The sequence below is a fragment of the Cyphomyrmex costatus genome, unplaced genomic scaffold, assembly GCF_001594065.2.
Source record: "Cyphomyrmex costatus isolate MS0001 unplaced genomic scaffold, Ccosl1.0 scaffold193, whole genome shotgun sequence".
Classification (NCBI taxonomy): domain Eukaryota; kingdom Metazoa; phylum Arthropoda; class Insecta; order Hymenoptera; family Formicidae; genus Cyphomyrmex; species Cyphomyrmex costatus.
Genome location: NW_017275965.1, coordinates 4,918,835 through 4,944,905, shown reverse-complemented (window position 1 = coordinate 4,944,905; position 26,071 = coordinate 4,918,835). Strand labels below are relative to the sequence as shown.

The 26,071-nt window shown below is 31.9% G+C and overlaps 1 protein-coding gene across 5 annotated transcripts; it reads right to left on the bottom strand.

The window, feature by feature from the left end:
- Window positions 1–530: 530 nt before the first annotated feature.
- LOC108772696 (echinoderm microtubule-associated protein-like 2) lies at window positions 531–25,819 on the bottom strand. Of its 5 annotated transcripts, none has more exons than XM_018538286.1 (18): window positions 25,773–25,819; window positions 17,757–17,987; window positions 13,872–14,025; window positions 13,123–13,236; window positions 12,429–12,557; window positions 11,067–11,135; window positions 7,183–7,488; window positions 6,681–6,753; window positions 6,343–6,549; window positions 5,973–6,210; window positions 5,657–5,814; window positions 5,297–5,554; window positions 4,790–4,927; window positions 4,458–4,574; window positions 3,590–3,613; window positions 3,097–3,184; window positions 1,387–1,613; window positions 531–1,250 (listed from the first exon to the last, which is right to left on the bottom strand). In XM_018538286.1, exons 1-18 carry the CDS (start codon window positions 25,816–25,818, stop codon window positions 1,125–1,127), a joined length of 2,703 nt encoding a protein of 900 aa, XP_018393788.1. In that variant the 5' UTR covers window position 25,819; the 3' UTR covers window positions 531–1,124. The 5 variants fall into 5 exon arrangements, with proteins under 5 accessions (XP_018393788.1, XP_018393787.1, XP_018393789.1 ...); XM_018538285.1 differs by lacking the exon at window positions 25,773–25,819 and adding an exon at window positions 19,400–19,601; XM_018538287.1 differs by lacking the exons at window positions 3,590–3,613; window positions 25,773–25,819 and adding an exon at window positions 19,400–19,601.
- Between the last annotated feature and the right edge of the window lie 252 nt (window positions 25,820–26,071).

The window sequence follows — 26,071 nt, the reverse complement described above, 5'->3', positions numbered from 1 at the left end:
AATAAATGTAATTTAATTCCTGTTTGAAATAGCATAATATATATAAAATATATGTGAAATTAATAAATGAAATAAAATGGAAGTTATATATTTCGAAACAGGTATTTGATTTTGCTTGAACAAAACTGAACCATGTAGTATATTAATATTTATACAATATAAAATAATATATCGGAGAGTATATTATGATTACTTTGCTCTCTATTTGTTTTATATAACAGTTTTTATTACAAAGTCTATGTTCGTTTATTAATGCTCAATATACTATGTACGCACTACACGCATTACAATATTTTCACAAAAATAGAAAATATACATCCATATTATTCAAGAATATTGTATAATATAAAGACCACTCGTAGAGCTTTTTGTATATATGAATCAACCAAAAACTGAAAATTAAATTAAATTCTTTTTATAACTTTCGCGATTACCATTAATCGCCTATTCACCTAAAAGAAAGACAAAAATACCGAATACATTTGCAAAAATTAGAAAATAAACACACAGATGTATTACAGCAAGGCGTCATATAAAATATTCTTGGATTAATAATGTTAACGTAAATAGTAAATATAGTTAACAAGAAATGTATTGTGCCGAAAGTTGTTCTCACAATCAGATTAATTATATCGATTATTATTTGTCCACACAGATCGCTTTTCTGTTAATATTATGCACGTTGGACACAATGGTAAGAAAAGGTTACATCGGTGCTATCACATATACTGATACGAGAAGGAAACACATTCGCACACGTGGTGCATTGAGTTGCTTTACACGTACGATAGTATATATTCTATGAATATCTTGCGCTTGATGATAAAAGTATTGTTCAGAAGTTGAGTCAGTTTGATTTTCCACTTTTAAACAAGTGGAATCTGCTTATATAATGTTCATCATGATTAAATATTTTTCGTGCGACAAATGATGTTTAAATATCGGGAACTTGAGATGTTAAGATGATTCCGTCGTCAATTCTTTCAATAGAATCCGTAAAGCTTAGTCGCAATTAAGTAAATCGTGCAATCTTTAGTTTTAAACGATGCGATGTTGACATTCTTTTATCTTCTAAATTCAAACTTGAAGTGCACTTAAAAATCACTCGCTCGAAAATAACTTGCTTAATTTACTATCCACTGAAGAACACTGGTATCGGCGCCGCCGGTTGATACCAATCGGGAATCATCTTGCAAGAATGAGACATTTGTTACGTGACTCGAATGACCGCCATAGGAATGGTATAGTGACTAAAAAAAGTTTTACAAGATTTTAATATAGGTACTCCTTCATATGCAACATTCGTTAACAATTTCCGAAAGAAGATTTAAAAGTACAGAGTGCAATATAAAATAATATAAAATAATTTAAAATAATTTAAATTACCTTCGGTTGGCATACCGGATGAGAGAACAATTTGACTTTTCCAAAATCATCACCGGTAGCTAATAGTTTGCCGTCACCACTTCGCGTGCAATTATTCACGTCAGTTCCATCGGCACCCTCCGGCCAAATGCCTATTGTTTCAAATGATATCACGCAGGTATGAGTTGCCCAATCAACATTCCTCAGCATCGAAGACTGTGGAATTTGGCGGCACACACCAGGATTCCCTGAAAATTAGAAAAAGTCACATGTCTTATTGATATTATGTTCTTAATTTGGAGCAATATTGTTATTTAATATTAACTGTATTTTAATTACATTTTTAATTCAATTTTCTATCATGCTATATATGTATATAAATAAAAAAGTTATCTGTAATTAGTGATTATAATTATATGTTTTATAAGTTATTTAAAAAAATAAAAATAATTGAAGATCTAATAATTGGAAAGTTAAATAATCATTTTATTTTTAAGTACGAAACAATCTGGAATTTTATTATTGTTTTATTATATATTAGAAAATGTTAAAGCTTAGATATTTTTGTACTCGCTAACTTTAAGTATTGTTTACACTGATGATGACCCGATAAGAGTAGAAAGAGTTTGTAATTTACATAATTGTTTTATATTATTATAAATAGCAACTTAAAATCCAGTTTAGACTCGTAGTCTTTTAAATTAAATTTATATTTTAATTTATTGAGTCTTATTATATCAAATAATTAAAAAAAAAAATCAATTTATATATTATACTGTAAGTATATATACATATTTTTTGTATTCCATTTCGTTATCATATTGTATTTCATACATCATGTATGTGTGTGTGATGTGTTGTATCTCGCTTCACGATTTTTTTCTTTAAGCAATTCGAAATCCCTGAGATGCGAGAGAAACGAGCACAACGCACATGTCAAGTAATTACTTTGCTAATGAGATTTTAATGTAATCTCTAAAAAAAAACAATTTGTTTTTAAAGATAAAGAAAACATGAGGAAAACAAAAATTCTTTCCAAGATTTATGATATAGAGAGGAAATACAGAAAAGATAAAAAATTTTGATTTCTTTTCAAAAATTTAAATGACGAGAATTTTCAATGGGGGTAGAGTATAAATATAAAGATTAAAAACTTTGAGTTTCTCTCTGAGACGTAATCTTTTAATAACTTAATAAATTAGTATAGAAAGAGACAAAATCTTTCTAACAAAAAGATTTGCTAGTTTTACAATTAAAACATACAAAAATCTAAATAAAAAATTCTGAAAAAATAAACAACTTATACTAAAGAAACTATTAACTTCTTATATTTGAGAAAGCAAATATGATTATAAATTATAGTATTCTCGACTAGATCAATCCTTGGAAATAAAACAATGATTCTCAGAAAATATTAAAACTTCTATTAATATCTCAGCTGATTCTTGAGAGTAACAAAAACACAAAGAATTGAAAGAACAAAGAAAACACATTCTCAAGACACACGTCATATTTTTACAGTCTTTTAGGACTGGTATTTTCCATTTGCTTTAGTATTCAATATCAACATACTAATGAATGAGGTTTTACATGTCACAGACATCTTTTCTTGATCCTTTTCAATAACAGTCTGCTATTTTTCCTTTTCCTTCTTCTTTGTCTCGATTTGTCGCAAAATGTCGTTATACCTTATTTTATATTTTGAGTCAATTAAATTGTAATTTTACTTACAATAGAGCAATTCGTAATCTCCACTATTGCTGCGTAAATATTGACCGTCCACGGACCAATCTAAATGAGTTATAAAGCTGGAATGTCCCTGAAATAAAAAAAGTTTATATGTTCACGCAATACGTACACTCATTATCACAATAAGCTATTGCAGATCTTGCGTTTTTGTCGCTAACTATAAAGTATTAAATTTAATCAGTGTTTTATATTAAATCAGTGTGTCACGATACAAATTAACAACACAATTCTATCATCTATCACATTATAATTACAGTACTTTGCAAGCAATGTTTAATTGTGCGTGCGGGTGCTAAGAAGTTAAATGGGAATTTAGCTACGTAAGTATAATGGTATTCTACGATAAGACTAAAGCGAGGTACGTCGCGTTGCGTTTTTAATTATATATGAAAAGTTAAATATTTTTAATCATTTTTTTCTCTGCGCAACACGACGTTCCTTCTACGTTTCCGAGTGGCCGAAACACAAGTCTTACTCCGTGCCTTCGAATCCGCTTTGGCTAGAAATGGAAAAGAATTGTATTAAGTATTATTAAGCTTAAGAATATTTAGAGATATTGCTAATGAAATGTATTTCGTTATATTTATATCATTTAATAAAACTAATTAAATTACATATTTATAAATAATTGTTTCAATTATTTACAATTTATAAATTATTTACAGTTATTTACACTTCTCAATTATTTCAAACATATATCTGAATATACACAATATAACATAGAAAAAAATGACTAAATCTCTTGTAAAAAGTTAAAAACGAATTAAATAATAAATAAAAATCATTTTTTTATTGCAGGTAAAACAATTACTTTTATCATAAGATTTAGATCCGTATTAATATTTCACTTTGATAGATGTGCACATTTATTTCTGAAAGACTATAGCATGCGTAATGTAAATTACTTTCTAAATGCGCGCATTTATCGATAAAAGTAAAATATTAATACGGATCTTAAATCAATGAATTATTAAGGAATGCTATTCGTGATTAATTATTAATTATATATATATATATATATTATATTTATAAAAGTAAAAATATTACACACGTTTGCTATTTATAGCATAGTAAGAAGTAATCTCAAATGTATTATAGTAAGATTTTACAATTTTAAAATAAAATTGTATTAAGAAATGTTAATCAAATATAATAATCTATAACATAATAACAAAGTTTGTAATATAACATCATGGACATAAAAAATACATTTGAGGTTTAAGATATATGTAGCATTAAGTTTATAAAAATATAATTCTATTCAACAAACACACACACTCACACTCATGAAAGATATAATTTTAATGATGTAATAAGATAATATAGCATTAATAACAACTTACCATACATCGTCCGACTCGACTATACTTGGTTGCGACCTCGTTTACTTGGTAAATATAAATATAATTATCTCTGGAGCCGAGAGCAAGCAAGGAACCGTCGGGCGAGAATTGAACGACCTGAAAATCATGAGCACAATGTAATAAAATATGAAATGAGACGCAAAAATTATTTTTTGATGTACATTTTTATATTATATCGTTATTCTACGTTACATAGATTTATTTGTATTTTACCAAATATGATGGAATCATCCGACTGAACTAATTTTATAAAATTGGATTTTATTAATTTTAAAGCTATAATTACACAAGTTAGCGTAATATTAACGTACCTGAATAGGTTCGGAACCATCACTATGGTGTGTGTACAATTCTCGCGTCTCGCTATCAATTGCCAACCATTTCCCGGACACACAGCCTACGACTATGATACTACCATCCGGTGAAAAGGTGATACTTTGTGCTTGCTCCTAAACAATGCATAAAAGTTAATAAGGTTTTATATTATCTTTTAATTTACATGTAATTTTATATATATATAAATTGAAAAAATTATATATTTTAATTGATTAAATTGTGTTTTATTTTATCAACCAATGTTATATCTTTAAATATTTCTTTAATATTTCTAGAAATGGAAATTAATATGAAGTAAATATTGTTTCTGTACATTTTTCTCAAAGGTAATAAGAAAACACATTGCTCATCTTAATTTTCGCGGTTTATTTAAATTAATTAAAATTTATGTATCAAAATCTTTATAGTCCTTAAAATGTATTTGCTTTCTTGGCAAGATAACAGGAGCAGTGTACTACTAGATAAATAAACGCCATATGTACCCCGATGTCTTTGCTCCACACCACAGTATGACTTAAACTGTCCCACATCTGTAACAACCTATCGTGTCCCGCGGTAGCAAACTGAGGTAAAGTTGGATGGGCTGCAAGTCCCCAAACTTCTTCAGCGTGACCCAGCATTGCAGGATTGAAACCCATATCATTCTCGCCAACAAGAATGCAATTTCTCGTCGTGCCAATTAATAACTGAGTGCCTCTTCCTTCCGAGAGCGTACGAATCCCACCGAAATGATCTTCGATCTACCGAACAAATTTCATTATTCTTTCAATATCGGAAAATATAATAATTGAAAAAAATCGTGCAAATAAATTTCGTATTAAATTAAAGTTTCTTCGACTTACCTGAGCTTCTTCTCCCGTTAGATTCAAAGAGGCATCAAAATACAAAATCTTGCCGTCCTTCCCGCCTCCCGTAATAATGTTACCATTTTTCAGAACACATATCGAAAAAATCGATCCTTCATGGAGATTCCTCACTAGCCTTGAGATTGTGTTAGTACCTGAAAATAAAAAGAGATAAATGATATATTTTTTATTTAAGGAATGAATTAATTTAATTATTATAATCAATTTTTTAATTAATAGCGTAAAGCAAAGATTTTTTTTTGTAAAATTTAGCGAAAATACGAGGTACCGTAATTATAGCTAAAGAGATTACCTCGACTCCAAACGATGATGTTGCCATTGCTGTCACCGGTGAGGACGTCCCCGTTTTGATTGAAGGCGACACAGGTAACATATCTGGGCTTATCTCTGCTCTCGAAGATGCCCATACGTTTATACAGCATACCGCCGTTGTCCAGGGACCAAAAAGACACGTGTCCTTTTCCGCAAGAGACGATCTGGTTACGTTCCAGCGGATGCCACTCGGCGCAAACCACCGTGTCGACAGAGCACTGCAATCGGCAATCATCAGCCGTTAAATGGTCTGCTTCCGGCCAGCATATACGCGAATCATTTACAGCATTATATGTATATGCTGCAATATTCTAATTTGCATCATTACGCATGTTAGATTATCGCAATACCTTCGTTTCGGTTACTTTGGTGCCACGATCGCTCTTTTGCCAATCCCAGATCGATATATTGTGATCGGAAGTCTCATCGATGGCACACAAATAATTCCCGCCATCGGCCTTGGAGAATGACAGACAGCAAATCGATCCGTCAAATTCGCCATTGCCAATTACGCTAAGAGTCGTCAGGCTCACGGAGTTCCATATTCTAATGTGTGGCTAAAATTCAAGATACCATCTTATAGTATTTTGTATATTATTTGTTACATTTTATTGTATAGAGTTAGAATGACATTTGATTTTTTTAAATTTATTTTATATATTATACTTTCTTATTTTGATAATCTTACCATAGCATCCCGACGATCCGTTCCGCACACCTGTCCTGTTGCGACAACCAATTTGTTTGGATGAATAGCTATGCTGTATGAAAAAAATATTAAATCAATTATTTAATAATTTAAATTAATTGATATTGCCTAATATAATTTTCCGTAATTTGTTATAATATATTTATATATGAGTGGTTAAAGAATATTTTAGAAATTTTAATTTTCTTTTATTGTTATGAGAAAAAATTTAATAAATTTATTTCTGTCCTTTCTAAATATTAAAATTGTATTGTATTAAAATTTTGTATTAAATAGAATTATTAAAAATATGAAAGGCATTTAAAACATCTAAGATATTATATTTAATATAGGTATATTTGTATCATCGAATTTAATACATTGATTGAGTTATCAACGATTAAATAATTATTCATCAGATATTTAATTATATTACTGTAATATTTTTCTTCACAAAAACTACTTAATATCACCACATTATTCTTCCCAACTTCTCACTTACCATTTAACATCGTCTGTATGGCCTAAGTAATGTCTCTGGCTGTGTTCCTCCATGTTATACAGAACAACAACAGCCGCGACAAAATATACGATCTCGCCGGTTGGCAGCAGGTGTAAATTGCTACGGCAATCGCGGCCGCGGTAACCGTAGACCCAGTCGAGCTTCAATTTGCTCTGCGGCGGTGTACTAACTTTGTGAAGGTCGTAGGATTCCATCATGGATGTGGGGACGTAAAGAATTACTGGTCGACCGCGCAGATACATGCGGACGGTGCCTTCCTCCTCGTTGTACTGCATGTCTCTAGTACTATAAAGAAATCGCTTGTTTATGTTTGCTTATTTGTTCCTATCGTTAAATTTATTTTGCGTCTAAATCTTACATTTCCAAAACCTAAATTGTTAACGGAAATTATTTTTACAAGATGAATTTCTCACGAAGAAAAATATATTCGAGCAGTCCAATCAATAAATTTTCTGTTGGCAACATATTATTTTCTTTATATGTGTGTATAATAATATGTTGCTAACAGAAAAAATTTATTGATTAGATATGTGTATATATATATATATAATATATACACACACACATATCCAATCAATAAATTTTTTCACAAGTAGAATATATATATATATATTCTACACATTTAAATTTTATATATTAAAAAATTCTTAAAATTCTCTTACTTTTCTTAAAATATCATTCAACTAGTGTCTATACTATTCGAGAGAATTTTGTATCCTACGATGATCGATTAAAATCGATCGATTATAGCTACATTAAATAAAGTTTTTCTTACGTGTTGCAAATCGATAATAACGACGATTTTTTTCACTTTGTATGAATTCCGTAAGAGCTTTGCTCGACCCTGCTCTTATATATCGACCGACGTACTCTCTGATCGCACTGTTCGTACTGTACTGAACGAATTCACCAGGCTTTCTGTGTTGATGAGGTCTGGTAACCGCGACGAATGACTCACGCGAATAATGAGTCGGCTTTATTATTCCGCGATCGAAGTAGCATGTGAGCTGTTACGTCAATTTTTATTTTTTCTATTTTTGTTCTTTCTGATGTCACATTATCGTGCATGAACTATTTTCTTGTCGAGTTCGATCACGGTTTTTAGATTTGTTTTAATCTGATTTACACGATTGAGGACGAGGAGGGTTGCTTGATAAAGCAACGCGTAAATAGCGTGCAATCTTCAATCGCTTTATCTCGATTTTTTGAATCATAAAACGTGTTTCAACAAAGCTCCACTGATTTTATGATTTATATCTTTATGAAAAGGATTCTGATTCTTTAATGTGCATCGTTATAGTATGAATGAAATTGTATAAAAGACGCATGCAATAAATAAATACGGAGCAAAAGCGAATCAATGTGATGCAAAACAAGATAGTGGAGAATTGTATGTAGCCTTGACCAAATTCTTCATGAAACTCGAATTCGAGACCTTCGCTACTTTTGCTTTCACATTTATTATAACATTTACGAATTTTAATTAATAAATTTCAAGTCTGATAAACCGTGCAAGTGTGCAGTTTATAAAAACTGAAATAACATTTGTATTCAAATTTGTATTCAATATTATTAAGCACTAAGATCGAAAACAATATTATTTCTATTAATTGATTTAGTCTCTCGTTAGTCTAATTTCAATTTATAATTGTTTTAGTTAATTCGAGATTTTTTGTAAAAAAAAACCTTTGTACATGAAAAACTGAAATTCTCTTTACTAATTGAAGCAATCCTTAATTATAATAAACAATTATATATTTTTACAAGTCAGTTCCTATATAAAAAATTCCTATATAAAAAAAATTGCATACAAAAATGATTATACAGATCGTCACGCTATCATCAAAAAAGTATTCTAACTTATTTATAATACATATATTCTCATAGTGTTATTTATTTCATCTGATCAATAAATTCAAATGAAGTAGTTCACTCATATAACAATGCAACGAGCAGGCAAGGGTAAAGCACTTCCGACTGCATTTTTGACGTTGAATGATGCGAGAAGGTAACAGGTATGGAAAGAGGACCACGTGGTTAACGGCTCATTTAACGTCCTAGTGCGAAGCGCGCCATTGCGTTACCGAAGAAAGTGAATCGCGATTACTCCTGCTGTTGCACAACCATGCGTACTGTGTTTCCTGGTGTGTACGACGTCACGGCGTCACGAGCACGCCGGAAACGTCGGCAAAAAAAAAAACAACGCTCCTTGAAAGCGTCTTCGGATAGGCGATTTTTCAGCCATCTTTTTGTTTACAAAAGAAAGACGATCATAATATCCGACTATAAAGTATCTATTAACTTTGCTAAATTAATAACATTTATTTACACGATTACAATAAATAAAGTCTACACACAGATGATACCACTTACTTGTCTTCTATGTGACATCATGGAATATCTTCTACATTTATATGTGTACTGCAAGATCATGTTATAGTACTACTATTGTATTACTGTTAAATTGCTCTCACAACGTAAAATATAAATTGTAATGTTTTATTCTTTGTTCAGTTTATTAGCGCGAGAAGTATTGTAGGCGCGATAAGAGACTTTCCGCTACGCGTATCAGTTTCAAAACAAATAATCACATAGTTTCTATGAGAATGCGATTAAAGCATGCGATTAATGTTGATCGTGGTCCGAACAACGATGCAAATACAATCTTACGTGTGACATTTAAATTCATAATGCTATAGCTTTTACGTTTCGTACAGTATCACATCAGGTATGCACGCCCCTTTGAACTGCATTTCTGCCAAGCTGGAAATTTCACAGCCTCAAGAAAATCTGTGCATGACATTTGCATGCAAGATTGAAGGTCGAAAGTAACGTGTATTGCAATAATTAACGGCGTGCCAATGCGGTGATAATATATACGTGCCGTGCTACGTGCAAACGCATGCGGTACAATAACTTTTCGTTTAACGGGTATTCATTGCTATACCGATCGACGAATCGGCAAACGCTAAAAATTAGTACTCGTTAGTACGAGAAGTGAACTCTTCATTACTAGGTTATAAAAATTATAAGTGCAATAAGATTGATTTAGCCTCATATTTATATATTCTTATATTATCATCTTTTTATCTGTTTACAAATCGTAATACGTGTGGCACTAATAAAGTATTATAGGCTTTCTACAATAAGCCATTACCTAAACTTTAAATCTTAAGCCGTAAGAAATTAACTGGTTATAGTCGATTACTCTTCTCACATTCAACTGTGATTAGTTAAATTCGTACGGTTTAAATTTTAAAATTTTAAGTAATGGTTTATTGTGGAATGTGTTTTACGATTTTAAGAAAACTTTAACAAAATCTTTACTCATAAATTCTACGGCAGGCATCTCTTACAATTTTTGCGAAATGTCTGACAAAGAATCGAAAAATATTAAAAAGATTTTAATGAAATTAATTAAAAAAACAATCAAGATATTTTTTATTAAATAATTAGCGCTATTTAAAAATTCGTGAAGCCTCTTTCAATATTCCACCGATTATTCACTTGTAAAGAGATATAGATAAATTTTATCCGTAATCTACGAAGTGAGATCGGGATCAACCGCCTCAACGATCGCATATCCCGCAGATCGTGTGTCATGCAGATATTTATCACGGCGATAACCCACAGGAAATTCTACACGTGCGTTTAACGCCCGTGTTTTAAGCGAGGTCTTTACCGTGCGCGCTCACCTGCGGAGGGACGAAATTGCATCTTAAAGACCGTTCGGCGCGCACGTGCATCGGAGAAGCGTGTGCACGTGCGACCTCGCGATCACTGCACGGCGGGTCGTCTAAACACGGCTACGAGAAGCCAGATACGGCAGTAAGTTGTGTAAAGTACTCTGGTATATTATTTACCCGTGCTTGACGTTGTTCATCGCCGGTGGCTTGAACAGGTTGAACAGGGACTTGGTGGACGCAGACAATCTATAATGAACGAAAATGCAAACGAAAACCATGCGGTGCAAAACAATATAGGAAAGAAAAAGAAAAGAAATGGAGAACCGTCTCTAATGCGATCGGCGTGTTTCCCGCGTACTTGAAGGTTTGATTGATAGGTCTAGATAAAGAGATTCTTCAACAATTCGGTGCGCTTCAAGGATAATTTCAGAAGACAGGATTAGAATAATGAATCTTTAGAATAATCTTTTTTAGAATAATGAATCTTAATTTTCCTTTGTCAATGGCCACTTTTTAGATTATTACTGTTTTACTGCCGAGAATTTTCAACTATTTTCAACTAATCTGACTATTTTAATTTATTGACTCGCAACGTTATAATACAGGACATGAAGAATACTGAAAAAACCATATATTTTGTAGATTTCTAATAGTTTTACAATTATAATGTATTTACTGTAACATTGAGAATGACCCAATCGGCATCGAAAAGTTTGTTATTATTTTATTATTATCTTTATGATGTTTTTAAATTAAAGTTCTTTATTTCATAACTGACTCTTAGCCCTTCAATTTTTCCAATTTGTTTTTATTCTTACAAAGCCTATTATTATTTATTATTTTAATGAATCTTTTCTTTCGAATAAATTAGATTCAGCCATAATTTTAAAATCTGGTTTAGATATTACTTTATAAGTACTCATAAAATAGATTTTGAAAATCGCAGATTTATCTTATCGTGACACATTGAAGTCTACAATTTATTGCTGAATTTCTTGCGATTCATCTATAAGCTTAATTTTTTTGTATATTTTTTTGTTAATTTTTTTCAAATTGTAGTAGTATGATTAACGAGAAAAAAAATAATATTCAATTATGTTCAATGTACTTGTGCAGATACAATAAAATGCAAAAAAAAAACATAACGCATAAAAGATAAAGCAATAGTAATTTTCTGATCAATAGAACGCAAAAGATGGTGGTTTTTTGACGGAAAACTTTATTTTAAGTTGCATAGTACGATTAACTAGGAGAAAAAATAATATTGAATTAAGTCCTATGTATCTGTGCAGATACAATGCAAGAAAAAGCATAACAGCGTATAAAAGACGAATAAATAGTAATTTTCTAACCAATAGAACGCGAGAGACGGTATCTTCATGGCGAGAAAACACGCTCAATCGCCTGAGAAAGGAAGCAAGAAAAACAGTGACGGTGATAACAAAAAGTTAAACTCGTGTGATCAGTGAAATGTGAACAAAATCACAAATAGCAGACAAACGGTGCGTTTTACTGTTACGTTATTAGCTGCGAGCTAACCTGGTACCGACGAGTTGGGAATTGCTTCCCTGGTTTTGCGGAGAATGTGTAAAATCGCCGGTGGACGACCATCTCTTCGCTCTTCTTAGGCTACTTTGTGGCGGTCCGTTTGATCTTGCCGTGGGCGATCTAAGACATCGAATTCAATTCTCGTACAACAGCATCATGCATATATACACGCATCGCATAACGTCGTAATAACGCTCTAAGAACATTGAAATATATCGCTACTAATTAAACAGTGAGCGTTCATTAACGTGGCGATAATACTAAAGAGAGAACATACATGCACAATCTATTAGGATTATACACCCAACACACAATTAACAATGCAACGAGAACAATCTATATTCTTGCAATTGGGATGGAAAATTGATTTAGTTGGATTAAAAAAATACATATTATACATACATGTTTAAAATTAATATAATATATACACTGAAAAAAAGATAGACTGAATAGCATTTTTAATTTGCTGCAACATCCAATTTTTGGTTGTAGCAGCTGAATAACCAAAAATTGGATGCTGTAGCCAATTAAAAATAATATACCATATTTTACCATCTCTAAATGACTGCAGCAGCCAATTTTCTTTTCTTTCAGTGTAGAATGTCCAAAGTTTGGATTTCTATTTTACGACATAAATTGCAACAATTCAATTATTTTACATTAAATTATAGTTTAGGTTTCTTACCTGGCTACGGGCAGTGGTGTAGCTCTAGGGCTTGGCGATGGCACCGGAGAAACACTACTACTACTCGGACTATCGGAATGTAAAGAGCCCGTTGACTGATAGTGGACGGATCTCCTAAAACAAAAAGTAATTAACTAAAACAAAGATGAAGTACAAATTATTTAGAAATATAATTTTAGTATATAAAAAAATACTTATAAAGTCAGTGTCGAATAAAGAGAGAAAGCACGAATGCAACTAGATGAATATTTAAACACTCTCTGTGTAAAATCTTTATTTATTAGACAATACAAATATAAGAAGGGTAAAGAGCTTTACTTGGCTCTTTGCCCTTCTTATATTTGTATTGTTTTATAGATATAGAGCCTTTTCATTATTTATTTTATTTATTAGTATATATGGAAAGAATAATTTTGTTAAAGTGTCTACAAAAATTAGATATAAATCTGAAAATAATTTTGTTGAATTAAAATGATTACGTGGAAATCTCCAGCATGATGAGCAATGCTATAAAAAGTTTTGACATTTCAGCAACCAGTTTTAGCGTCCTACATAATTATTTTGATGGTTCAACAAAATTATTTTCAGGTCTGTATTTAGCTAAATTTTTAAATACTTCAGCAAAACTGTCCTGAAGCAACTGTCCTTCGTGATCTGTTTGGTAACCTAAGGAGCTGACCGTTCAATTTTAGATTTCTCTTTGGTTAATATTAAATACAATTTATAGTGTTAGTTTTCATGACTCTTACCTTTGAGGAAGTTGAGAGGGATGCACGTAGCTTGCAGGCCGTCTCGGACTGGACGTCGCGTCACGAACGTCCTGCGACGATCCCGAAGAGGAGGAATTTCTGAGGCCACCAGTCTGGCGCAGCCTCAAATCCTTTTGTGGCACCGAATTTTGACCTAAAAATAACTTTGTCTCTTATTCGAAATATTTTAAACAAACGAAAAGAATATTTTGTATCGAATACTAATCTACTTTGACACTAAAGATGACGATTATGTCTCGCTAGAATGTTAAAAATTCTAAGTTGGTAATTTCCTATCTTTGTTGCTCTCTAAACCTTTAAAAGTGAGATTTTATTCTAAAAATTTTTAAATAAAATGTCACTTTTAAAGGTTGAAAATTGAAGCACTCTCTTTCAAAACTATTTCAATTTTCACTTTTTAGAATGAGATTTCACTTCAAAAAATTAAAAAATTTTCTTTAGAATGTACTGAAGAGGACCCAAATCCAGGATTGAAACGTATACGTTTTATTTTATTTTATAAATATATTTTATTTCACATATTTATATCCTGTGTTGGCTTTTATAGGCACTATATTTTACATTTAGATTTTTATCTGTTGCCTGTGATTAATAATTATTTTAATACTATTTGTATTGTCAGAATTATTTGTATTGAATTCACATATTTTTAATATTTTTGAATACACCTAAAATAAAAAAAGAAAAGATTGAAATGATTAGCGAAATCAAAAAGGCATTTGACCGTTCTCTATTGTTAAATACAATGTTTCAATTGCAACAAGATCTTGATTTTTGCTTTAAACTTCGGATATTGTATAAATAACACATGATGCAGCTACGAAATGTATAAGCTGCGTGATTGGGTTTCAATAGCGGTGTAACGGTGTGCAATATTCATAACGCCTTCCGCGATGTATTACATCTTTCCTATGTTCATCAATTGCTAAGAGCTAAGCTAAGGATGCTCTCGGCGCAATAATTTATGCACGTCAGCGATTCTGGTTTTCATTTCCTGCAGTTTGTCTGACAGGGGTTAAAGGAATATTCGCTTGCTTTCAATCGCGGGAACATAAAGAAAACAATTAGAAAACTATTTGCGTTCGCAAGGCTGGCACCTCGATTGCGCGAGAGAATTAATGAGAATAAATAAGATAAGGGTGTTTCCGTTACCTTCTCCGTAAAATAATTGTAGCAAACGAAACTAGTTTTAAAAAGTAAAGAATAAAATGTATATACATGTGGCAAAATATACTTAATACGTAAAAAGAGAGTAATTAAATTATGACATTTCTACGCGAAAGGTTTTGTAGAAGTATTTAAAAACTTAATTATTGAAATACACAGATCTAAGAATAATTTTATTTAGACGCTATTAAAATAATTTTGTAAAACGCTCAAATGCAAGATAATTGCTAAAATATTAAGATTTTTGGTAGCACTGTTTATTATCCTCGAATTTTTAATAATTATTTTTATAATTCAACAAAATATTTGTTGAATATCTTCAATCCTCTAAATTTTTAAATACATCAACAAAATCATTCTTTCCGTGTATATTCCACAGAAATATGTTTCATAATTTAATAACAAATAAAACGAACGAACAATCGTTATTCTTAATATGCACTTTACAGTGTCTAAATGTACGACAGCATGTTATATGACTTTCCTCTATATTTTGTCAGCGCATTCCAGTATTCACTTCGATCATTCCCGAATTCTCGTGCGGAATAAAGAATTCTCTCCCAAGGTCTGTACGAATATACTGAAGACTGACGAACAATTACGTGAATCCATTCACATTCGTGAGTGGGTTTCTCGATTGCAACGAGCAAAACTGAACGTGACCTTAAAGCCGTCGCGTGCCAACAGGTACAACACCCGGCTCGAGCTTCATTTCCAGACGCTCGAACACTCGCGATTTGACGAGGCTTCCTCGCATCCGCAATTTCTATCGTAACATACGAAACTCTAGACTACTCTAGAGGTATCCGCGCACGAGCTCGCCGGAAATACACGCCTGACTTAGGTTGCATGTCGTGCATGATCGCCACTCGCACTTACGTCGACGTATTAATTTGCGCCTCGCAATACTGCGATGAATCCTTGCCATTATTTTACGATATGATATTATGTGTCAGGATAGAACGTGTATCTTCACGATAGATATATGTGCAATCAATGCTTCAAGTGGAAAAAAAGCATATTTCATAAAGACATGTTGTCATTTGCATTTTGATAGTAAAATAACAGGGGACGATTTTTAATTGTAAACTTCTAATTATAAGAATTATATATAATTATTAAAAATAATGAATTAAATTGATCAAGGAAATAAAAAATAGCTTACTTATATTAGTAATTATTATAGTTTATTATATAATAAAATATTTGTGTGTTAAAAAGTGCAATGTTAATATTCTGACTGGTAATTAACGACATATATAAGTTATCATATGTCACATTTGTTAATATTGATATATACATGATTTTCATTATTGTACGATTACAATATAATACAATGATGAAATAACTGAACAATGGAAATATTCAACGGCGATTATCAAGAGAAATAGGGTATGCATTTGTGGCTTGATTACCAGCGAAGGTGCGGCAAATCCGACAATCGTTTACATTACAGATCTCACATCGATCAATTGAATCAGCTTTCCTTTCGTTATCACAAACAAAAGATATGATCTTAGTCGTGTCAGTCAATTATCGATCCAGATTTATTATCATGAAATTTGAATCGTGCGTAATCGAGAAATTAGTAATTAACTTTTTTCATATTAATTTTATTATTTCCTAAATTAGTGTAACGGGCAACGAGCCGAAATAAAAACAATACACTTCATAGAAACAAAGACAATATGTTAAATTAAAGATAAATAATAAAACATAAGTAAAACAAACGTTTCGACGCCGATCGGGTCATTTTCAATGTTAACAAATCTTAACGAAATTATATTACAATAAAAAATTCTTAAAAATTATGCGATATGTCCGGATACTTGAAAACATTGTAGTAAATCGTTGAAGTCGTCAGATAAAAATTGTGTGCTGCGGTATTTGATACAATAAACATCGTCTATCAATTCTGTGCAAATTTGCTCCATTCGATTTTAAGATATTTCTTCTTTCGACAAGATAATATTGATTATTGTAACACCGTTTTTTTATCACAACAATGACCAACTAACAAATTTTAAATAATGGACAAACACAATTTTTATCCGACGACTTCAACGATTTACTATAATGTTTTCAAGTATTCGAACATATCGCATAATTTAAAAAAATTTTTTATTGTAACAATTTCGTTAAGATTTGAAAATTTGTTAACATTGAAAATGACCCAATCGGCGTCGAAACGTTTGTTTTACTTATGTTTTATTATTTTTATCTTTAATTTAATATATTGTCTTTGTTTCTATGAAGTGTATTGTTTTTATTTCGGCTCGTTTTGACCGTTATACTAATTTAATTTTTATATATTATTGTCGAGCCTTCTCTCAATATTATTAATTTTATTATTTCCATTGTATATCGTAAATGGAAAATTTATAACAATTACTATTTTAACAAAATTATAACATAAACCGTATAAAATAAGTAATCAAAGAATATGATTTATTTTAACAAATAAATAATTTAATATGTAACTGCATAAAGATTAAAAATCGACAAATTGTATTGTTTAAAAATATAATTATTTAACAATCTCTATTGATATTTGCGATTAATTTATTATTGCTTTGATCTGGTAGTGTTTTATATACAGATAATCATATTTCAAATTATAAATCATTTAGGCATCACATTTAGGCATTGGTCGTTAGCGGGCTTCTATATAATCAATGTGCAACTTTGCCAACTTACTTCTGAGAGGTACATGGCCGTTCCTTAAAGGCGAGGACACCATCCTCTCGTTTCTCCTCTCATTCCTGTCATCCTCCCGCTTTTCTCTTGCCTCGAGCTGAGCGATTCGCCTTAACGCGTCCGCCAAAGTGGCGCGAAGACAAACTATCTCGTCCCTCTGCGCCAAGGATTGCCTTTCGAGATCCGCCACTCTGCCTAAAAGGGACCCGGTCTCACACTCCAGCATCTCATCTGGAAACGCAAAAAAAATTCCGTTTAGGGTACTACTTACTTGACTCTACTTGAATCACGTCTTTAATCTCTGACCTTCTTTCATTTTTTATTAGAATTTCTCAGAATTTTTTTTTATTGATAAAATTAAAAATGCGAATCTGTGTTTCACAGAGCAAAGATTCAATAAGAATAATATTTATATTAAATATATTTAAATATACAAATACAAATTTTTATTAATAATAAAACAAATAGTTTTATTAATACAATGACAGGAAATTAAATGATGATTTAGTAATCTTGAAAATAAAACTGATATAACGTTTATAATAATACACTGTAAAAAATTGCTGCAATAACATAACGTATAATTTTTACTTCATAAAGATATGTATATGTATACATATTATGTTCTATATATATATTTATCTTTCTGTAATATCAATAACAAAAATATTAAAAATTAAGATATGATATTGGTTGTAAGTATGACAAATATCTTCCTCTTATATAGTATAGCATTACTATTTATTGAGTAGTGAATATGACGTCACTGAATTCACTTTAATATCATTTTTATCAATTGTACGATAGACTAACCAAACCCTACGGCTAGCGTGATAACATCTCTACAATGCCATATATAAACTAGATCTAAATATTATGACGTTTTGATACAGTTCAGCTGGCAGCCAAAATGCACGCGATGTATTTGATTATGCAACGTGTGAAAAAAATTTCCGTTTATGAACTTCTTCACACTGAAATAGCGCGAACTAGGTCACAGTTTTCTACGCGCTGTCAAGATAAAAATTAAACTCTTTCCTTGATGTCGAGCAAACCACGTGGTATCGACTCATGAATTGTGCATGCGTGTACCGAGCGTTTAATTTTACATGCCTATCGGCCGAATCTTTCGTATTGTATATCCGCGAACAGTATGAGTAATAAGAAGAAACGCTGTCGCACGATTTACCGCCGCACCGTGTCGCCGGGTACGCGATTTACAATTCATGGAATATATTAAATAAACATCAGCATTCGAATTCCGATAAATCATCATTTTGCATTGTTACATTATCTAACAAAACAACATTATCATTGCATTGATAATGAATGCAAATCAATCTGTCGAAACACAGTTTACAGTTAAATTGCTTTTTAAATTTTATTAAAATAATCTTTAAATATTTTTTACTGCATTCGCATTAACAATACTCTAAAAAAACTTAATTTTCAGCATTTTTTCAAGCATTTTGGAAGCCAAGAGAAATGTGTAAAATTTATTAATACACATATATTACATTAACAGACTGAATTCCTATTAAAAATATTCGTCTGAGAATGTGTCACAAGGTCGTGTACGATTTTTCACGACTTGACGAGGTGGCATCTATAAAAAAGTGTCGACGAAGTATTTTTGTACTCACGCCACGCTTGTTCCGCTTCGTCGATGGTATCCATCGTGTCCGGCGTGGACATTGCGATTAACTCTCGCGATGACCCCGGAGTATTAATACGTTATTCAATTGAACTGATTAACAAGCGCAAACAGAGCCAACGCACTCTCCACTAACATATCTTATGCCGCACTTGTAACAATTCTTCATCGGAACGATATTAATATCCAAAGTTCACTTGTTAAAGCAAATTTCTAATTTTTATTCTCGTTTAACAAGTCAGTTTGTTCGTTCGCGACTAAAGTAACTAACTGTACTCGCGCACATCTATCTCAGTAAATAGAAGTCAAAATAAGATTTATAAAAAGTTTGGAGTCACGTGATACAAGGACAAGAGAAACGAAGCGAGGAAAAACGTCTTTCGCGTCTAAACGCATGAGGCACACGTTAATTGTGATGAAATTTGGTCACGGAAATTCTACGACGTTAATAATCACTTCCAAGCAAAGGTGAAACGTCCTGTCTCTGTAAAAATAATTATTAGATAATTTCACTTTATCATCTTTTTTTAGTATCTATAATTTCAATAGAATGCAGAAACTACGAATTATATTCGAGTACACAATTTTTTATATTTTTACTCGGGAAACATTTTAAAATTAAAAATTACGAATTTATAAATTGATTAAATTTTAACATCTTATTTAAAGAAAATTGATCGTAGAAATTATTTATGGTAGAGTTTTTATAAGTATACACAACGAGGAACAATTTCATCACTACGTCGCTCATTATCAGTAATTTGAGTACTAATTAGTGTCTAGCAATTAGCACGTAGAAGAGTTACTGAATTAGCACACCTCTTTCGTAAATTTAATACACATATAAGAAAAAGAAAAAAATTATTTGTAAGGTGAACGTTAAGCAGAACGTTATTTCCTACCACCGATATTGTCGAAACTGAAACATAATCGCGAATGGTGAGAATTCAAATGCCAAGCTGTGTCACGTGGACTTGGTAAGCAGACGTTACCCAGTGACGTTCTTTAAGTCAAATGCCATATTGGTCATTAACGGTTCATATGTTAAACAGTCGTATTTTAAAAGTAAAAATAAAAATTGACATTCACATGTATGATCTTATGTAAATGTATGTGTACCGCGTTTCTCTGACATCTATAAATATGCATTTACAAACACGTGAACGTACGTTGTCGCGGAACTGTCGCGTCTCCTCATTTGTGAATTCTTTGATCAAGTTTGGATTTGAAGATAGTTAATCAATCTCAAATTAAATAAATTAAATTGTAATTTGCAACAAACGCGTGGACTGTAATGAATAATTTACTGTACATAAAAAGAACAATTTTGCTAAAAATATAAATGAGCAAAAAGTGTACTAAATTTTAATAAATATTTGTTTAAATAATACTAGTTAAATATTTACTAAATGTAAATACACATTTTTAGTACTAGGACTATTAATTTGCGTGATTTAACTGTAACATTATTTTTTATTTATGTACTATCTTTATTTAATTTAATCTGCTGTAAGTAAATATTAAGTTAGTACTATTTAGACAAATATTTATTAAAATTTAGTATATTTTTCTCTTAGTGTACTGATCTAAAAATAATTTTATTAGACTATCAAAATAATTGTAGGATCAAACATAATGAACGACGTCGCAAAAAGTTTCGATATTTTAGCTTGAATGTCTCATGTATAATAATTTATTTTGATATAATCTGATAAAACTATTTTCGAATCTATATTTAGCTAAATTTTTAAATACTTCAGCAAAACCATTCTTTCTATATAATAACGAATGATGTGTTGCAATGACTTTTGTCCTCCGATGTAATGATAACGGCGGTGAAGAAATGTTTGAAAGCAAATCGTGCGTAACGATCCAAAGCGCGTTTCACGAAACGCGTGATATTTGTGGGAATATAGTCGAAGTTACATAAACGCGCGCGTATCGTAACTTCCTCGCGTAGAGAGCCCGAGGAAAGGAAACATGGAATTTCTGTTCCTCCCTTCCTCCCGCGTCAGTGCTTTCCCCACTGGAAGATGCGATAACCACTCGACGAGATGAACGATAATCGACCGTAGGCTCTTTACCCTCGCACTTGCACGACCGTGTCTCTTTGTGTCTCGTATCTCCAACGCTTTTCAGAAAAAGCGCCTGTGATCGATAGGGTACTAACGCGGAAGCGACTCTTTTTTTCCTTATAGCTAGGGATATAGCATCGATGAAAATTTCTATTAGGGTAAATATTCTCGGCACAAAGCATGAAATTGGATTGTTCGCAGCACAGAGCTATTTCCTGCTATTTGCGATTAAGGTAAAATTTCATCGAAATTTATCACAATTTTACGCACCGAATTCATGCACATATATATGTTGTAATATTTTTACTTAATTGGTTCCGAATGTAAATATGTACCAGAAAATACATTTTCTGGGCGACAGCTGTGGGTACTGATAAAATTATTCATGCTATAATATCACTTCGCTTACCAATAATTTCTCGAACAACGATCACAGGATTTACACAAAAATTTATCAATATCTTGCAAATTGTGCAACGCGATATCACGTACGATAAACATGGATACAAAAACTAGCTTCACGATAAACGAGAAGGGTAAACTCAGTGTAATTGACACATCGATATCCAACAATCTCCAGAAACAACAAAACGTGCTACGACACCAAAGCCATTTCCGCAGCAAGTGACACAACAGAATCAACCCTATCACCGTGAAAACCTTTCACTTTGCACACGGTTGAAAAGAGCGTAAAAGGGATAAAACGAGCGTGACTAGTTTAGCAAGCAAGATTTTTATTTCCGCACACGTTCCAGTAAAAACAATTGATCAGGTCGAACAGGATTCATCGAATCTTCTGTCGGCGGGAATTTCCGCAAACACGTTTCGCGAACGACGGAAGCGCTGCGTCGGGAAATGACGCTTCCGTCTCGGGGAAACGAAAATCGGAAGTCATCCGTGAGATCCGCACAACCGGTGTGACTGCACGATTTCAAATTTCAACGACCTCGTTCACCCCTCATGAGGGACGCCAAGTTCGACTCCATCGTGTCGCTGCTCGTGTAACACGTGTGTTTTCTGTGCGGCCGCCCCAACGTTACTGTCAGACCGACTCCAGCTGCTTAGGCCGCGATCAATACGGTCTAGATAGTCGAGATGATTCAGATGACGGCGGGCCACGCCGTGCCATTGACTGTGGATAAAACGTATTTAGCAGCGAGCTTTGCACCGATGATAAACGGTAAGTTGAATTGTTAAAAATAAAAATGTTAATTTTGTTGTTTAATTGTAAAATGATGTTAATTAGAGCGGTACTGCTGGATTTGTAGAAGATTTACAATAGACTATCTAAACTCTTATTTTCGTTGTGATTGTATCTTTTGATTTTTATTTATTAAGATATTTGTCTAAATATATATGTATTTTATGGCAGAAATTTTTATAAATTTTTAAAGCATAATTTTTAATTTAGTTTTTTTTTATAAAGAGGTGAATTTTTAAAGGTATTAATGTCTATCTTCGGTTTTGTGTTTCTTTTTAAGCAAAAATAAATTTTAAATTATTTTGTTTTCTTATTTTAATTATGTCCGATATATTTTTCAGAAATGTTTATTCATTAATTAAAAAATTTATATCTTGCACTGTTTAATTAAAAATCTAATTTATATTTTAACTATATTATATTTATACTCATATTAATTATTGTTTATGTTTCTTAATTATTTGAAACTTCTCTTTTACTGATTAATTTACTAAACATACACATTATTTGCTAATATTTGCAGCATCAGAGATAATTTTTTGAATATTCAAAGATAAACAAATTTGAATTTTTGATGTGTACAATTTTTCTTTCGCGATCATTCTAAATAAACGATGATTGTATCCTGTCTAACGGCGCACCCTCGCAATTCTTCGAAATGGGTTCTATCCTATATTGCCCATATCGAACTAACCCATTAAAAACGTTACATCATCCCTAGGCATGATACCCATCGACAAATCAACGCGATATATTGCCGGGTGGGGCCCGGACCATTGTTATAAAATTGCACTACATTCGGAAGAATTGATAAACGAAAGGCGGAAACAAGGGCTGCGAATCAACTTCCATATCGCGTGACTTTGCAACTGTAATCGATTAAAAGTATCGAAACAGGCCAGCAACTATCACAGCCAATATTTTTTATTATTATTATGAAAGATAGCGTACTGCATGAGTTTTAACTATCAATTCATGTTAAAAATGTTAGCGTTATATACATAGTTCTTCGACGAGAATTTTGACGGAGAGTACGAAATATTGTAACGTGAAGCGACGACGCAAATTTATTCGCTTCTAGGATTACTTTGAAACTTTCAGAATAATAAATTACTTCGAAGACAATGCGATCTTAATTACATTGCGTTGTACACTAGCATTCTAATTGTTTCTCTCCTTCTCTCTCTCTCTCTCTCTCTCTCTTTCTCTCTCTCTCTCTCTCTCTCTTTCAATGCGCTATTGGCTTTCACAAACTTTCAAATTGTGTAACGATTGCATACATTATCACGAAAGTAACAATAAACAGTAAAGTCAAGCGATATATTTTGAAAAAAAACTTTGACTAGTGTGTCTAAAATTATAAATTATAAATCTAAACTTATAATACAGTTTCAATTTTATATTTAAATTTTAACTTTCTTATTTTTTAAATTATGTGATCTTAGATACTTTTTAGATGCTTTTTTGAATATATTCATGGTGTAATAATTTTAATTATATATTTAACATATATTTTGTTTGATCAGAAAATCAATTTATTTATCTGTGCTAATAAATTATAAGAAATCATTATGTACTTATACATAAAAATCCACCGAATATATCGTATATCTATAAAAATAACGTTTACAGGTTTTTATCGTATTTTGTATCTTGTGTCTCCAAAACAGAGCTGATGTGAAAGTAATCGACCGAAGGTTGGTTATCGACAATATATTTTTAGATAGAATCCGTAAGTCGATACGTGGGCGTAACTGCTTCACTGTTGCTTAATTAAGCAAGTAACGTTAACAACGGACTCAATTGATGATCGTTACACATAAATTGCTCATCTCACACTTCCGCATACATCAATAAAATATTGATGCTATTTTGCGAGTTTTCCAGAATTCAATTTAGCCTAACAACGGTACAGTTACTATTTGATTTTTCCGATTTATTAGTTTCTGGATCTATTTATTATTTCTTTTTTTAAGTTCAAACCCATTTGCTTTTCAAATATATTACATAAGTTTTAATTTTGAATTTTTAATATTTACAATTTTATTTTTGCTGTTCTTTTTGCAAAATACTTCCATTTGTTCACAAATAGAAATTATGTGAATCTCTTATTATAAACTTCTATTTATATTCTTATTTTTCAAATCAGTCGAATATAAAAAATTAATTTTGTTACTTTATCTTATTCAATCACGTGTGTATATGCCGTCAATATCAGATTTAAAATCAATTTTTCACGACGATGATGACGAAAATGGGTTTGGAAAGCAATCGTGCGTTTGACGGAGAGATTTTTCTTCTCGAGTAAAATCGATCAGCGTTTTTCTCGAGAGACGCAATGCAGGCGTCATAATTCTGCGACAAGCGAATTGAGAATGTATGAAGGTATTCTGCTGTGCAGAAAGTTCAGGCGAAGGAGAAGGCGAAGAATTTCGTGAAATTCCAGAAGACACCGTTAGCTACGCTTCGGAACCGGTAGATCGTTATTAATGAAAGAACAGGATGAGCACTATGGACGCACCTTCGAGTAACGTCATCATACCACCTTGAATGGCTTATGTAACGAGTGCTACCGCGCCGTAGACAATGCGTTACGTGACACGTGTGCAAGCGTGCACATCGTCTCGAATCGTCGTCACTTTTTAATCGGAATGCGGCCTTGCGCATGAGAATTCTATCGAATTCTACATACATATATAGTCTCTACGATTCGACCAGACACAATTTATCGTTCTACTAGAAATCAATGACACACAAGTCAACGAGAACTTTATTCGAGCCAATTCATTTGCAATTACATTACTTTTATTTTAATATCTACGCATTAAAAAAAAAACATTTTTAATTTCTTCGATTTCTAATCTTTTAAATTCGTTTTAAATTATTAATTATTGGTAAATTTTTAATTATTGATCTTTTGCTTCTTTTGTAACATTTTGTAAGTTCCAGTTGCTATAATTGAGATATTTGATTTAATTGAAAATACACTCCAATTACTACGGTAGAGAGAACGACTTAATTCTGTTGCAATTTTCAATAAATAATCCGTCACGATAACACTGTTACTGTAAAAAGAGCAGTCTTACCCATTTCTTGCCTCGCACTCTGCTCCGAATGCCCGTTTACGCGCATCGTCGACTCCGAACTTTCCTTTTCATGCTTATACAGCGCCTTGATTAAGGATCCTGCGTCTGTAAGAAGAAAAAAGAACAATATTTTTTTATTATATGCATTTGCATTGCGCGCGCGTCAAATCGCGGTACAACGGAATATCGCACACAGCACTTCCGATTGTGTTTTCCTATTAATTGTTTCCGTAATTACCGGAACAGGGCCTGCCATTGTGCAAAATCATATTGTTCAAAGACAATGGTCTTAGCTAAGG

Bases quoted from the DNA above. Each gene is read 5' to 3' on its own strand.
- LOC108772696 (XM_018538285.1), bottom strand. From the start codon at position 19,451: ATGTCCACGCCGGACACGATGGATACCATCGACGAAGCGGAACAAGCG. The intron at 17,988-19,399 runs GTGAGTACAAAA...TTGCGTTTCCAG, and splicing joins CGAAGCGGAACAAGCGTGGC to ATGAGATGCTGGAGTGTGAG. The intron at 1,614-3,096 runs GTAAGTAAAATT...TCTAATTTTCAG, and splicing joins AGATTACGAATTGCTCTATT to GGAATCCTGGTGTGTGCCGC.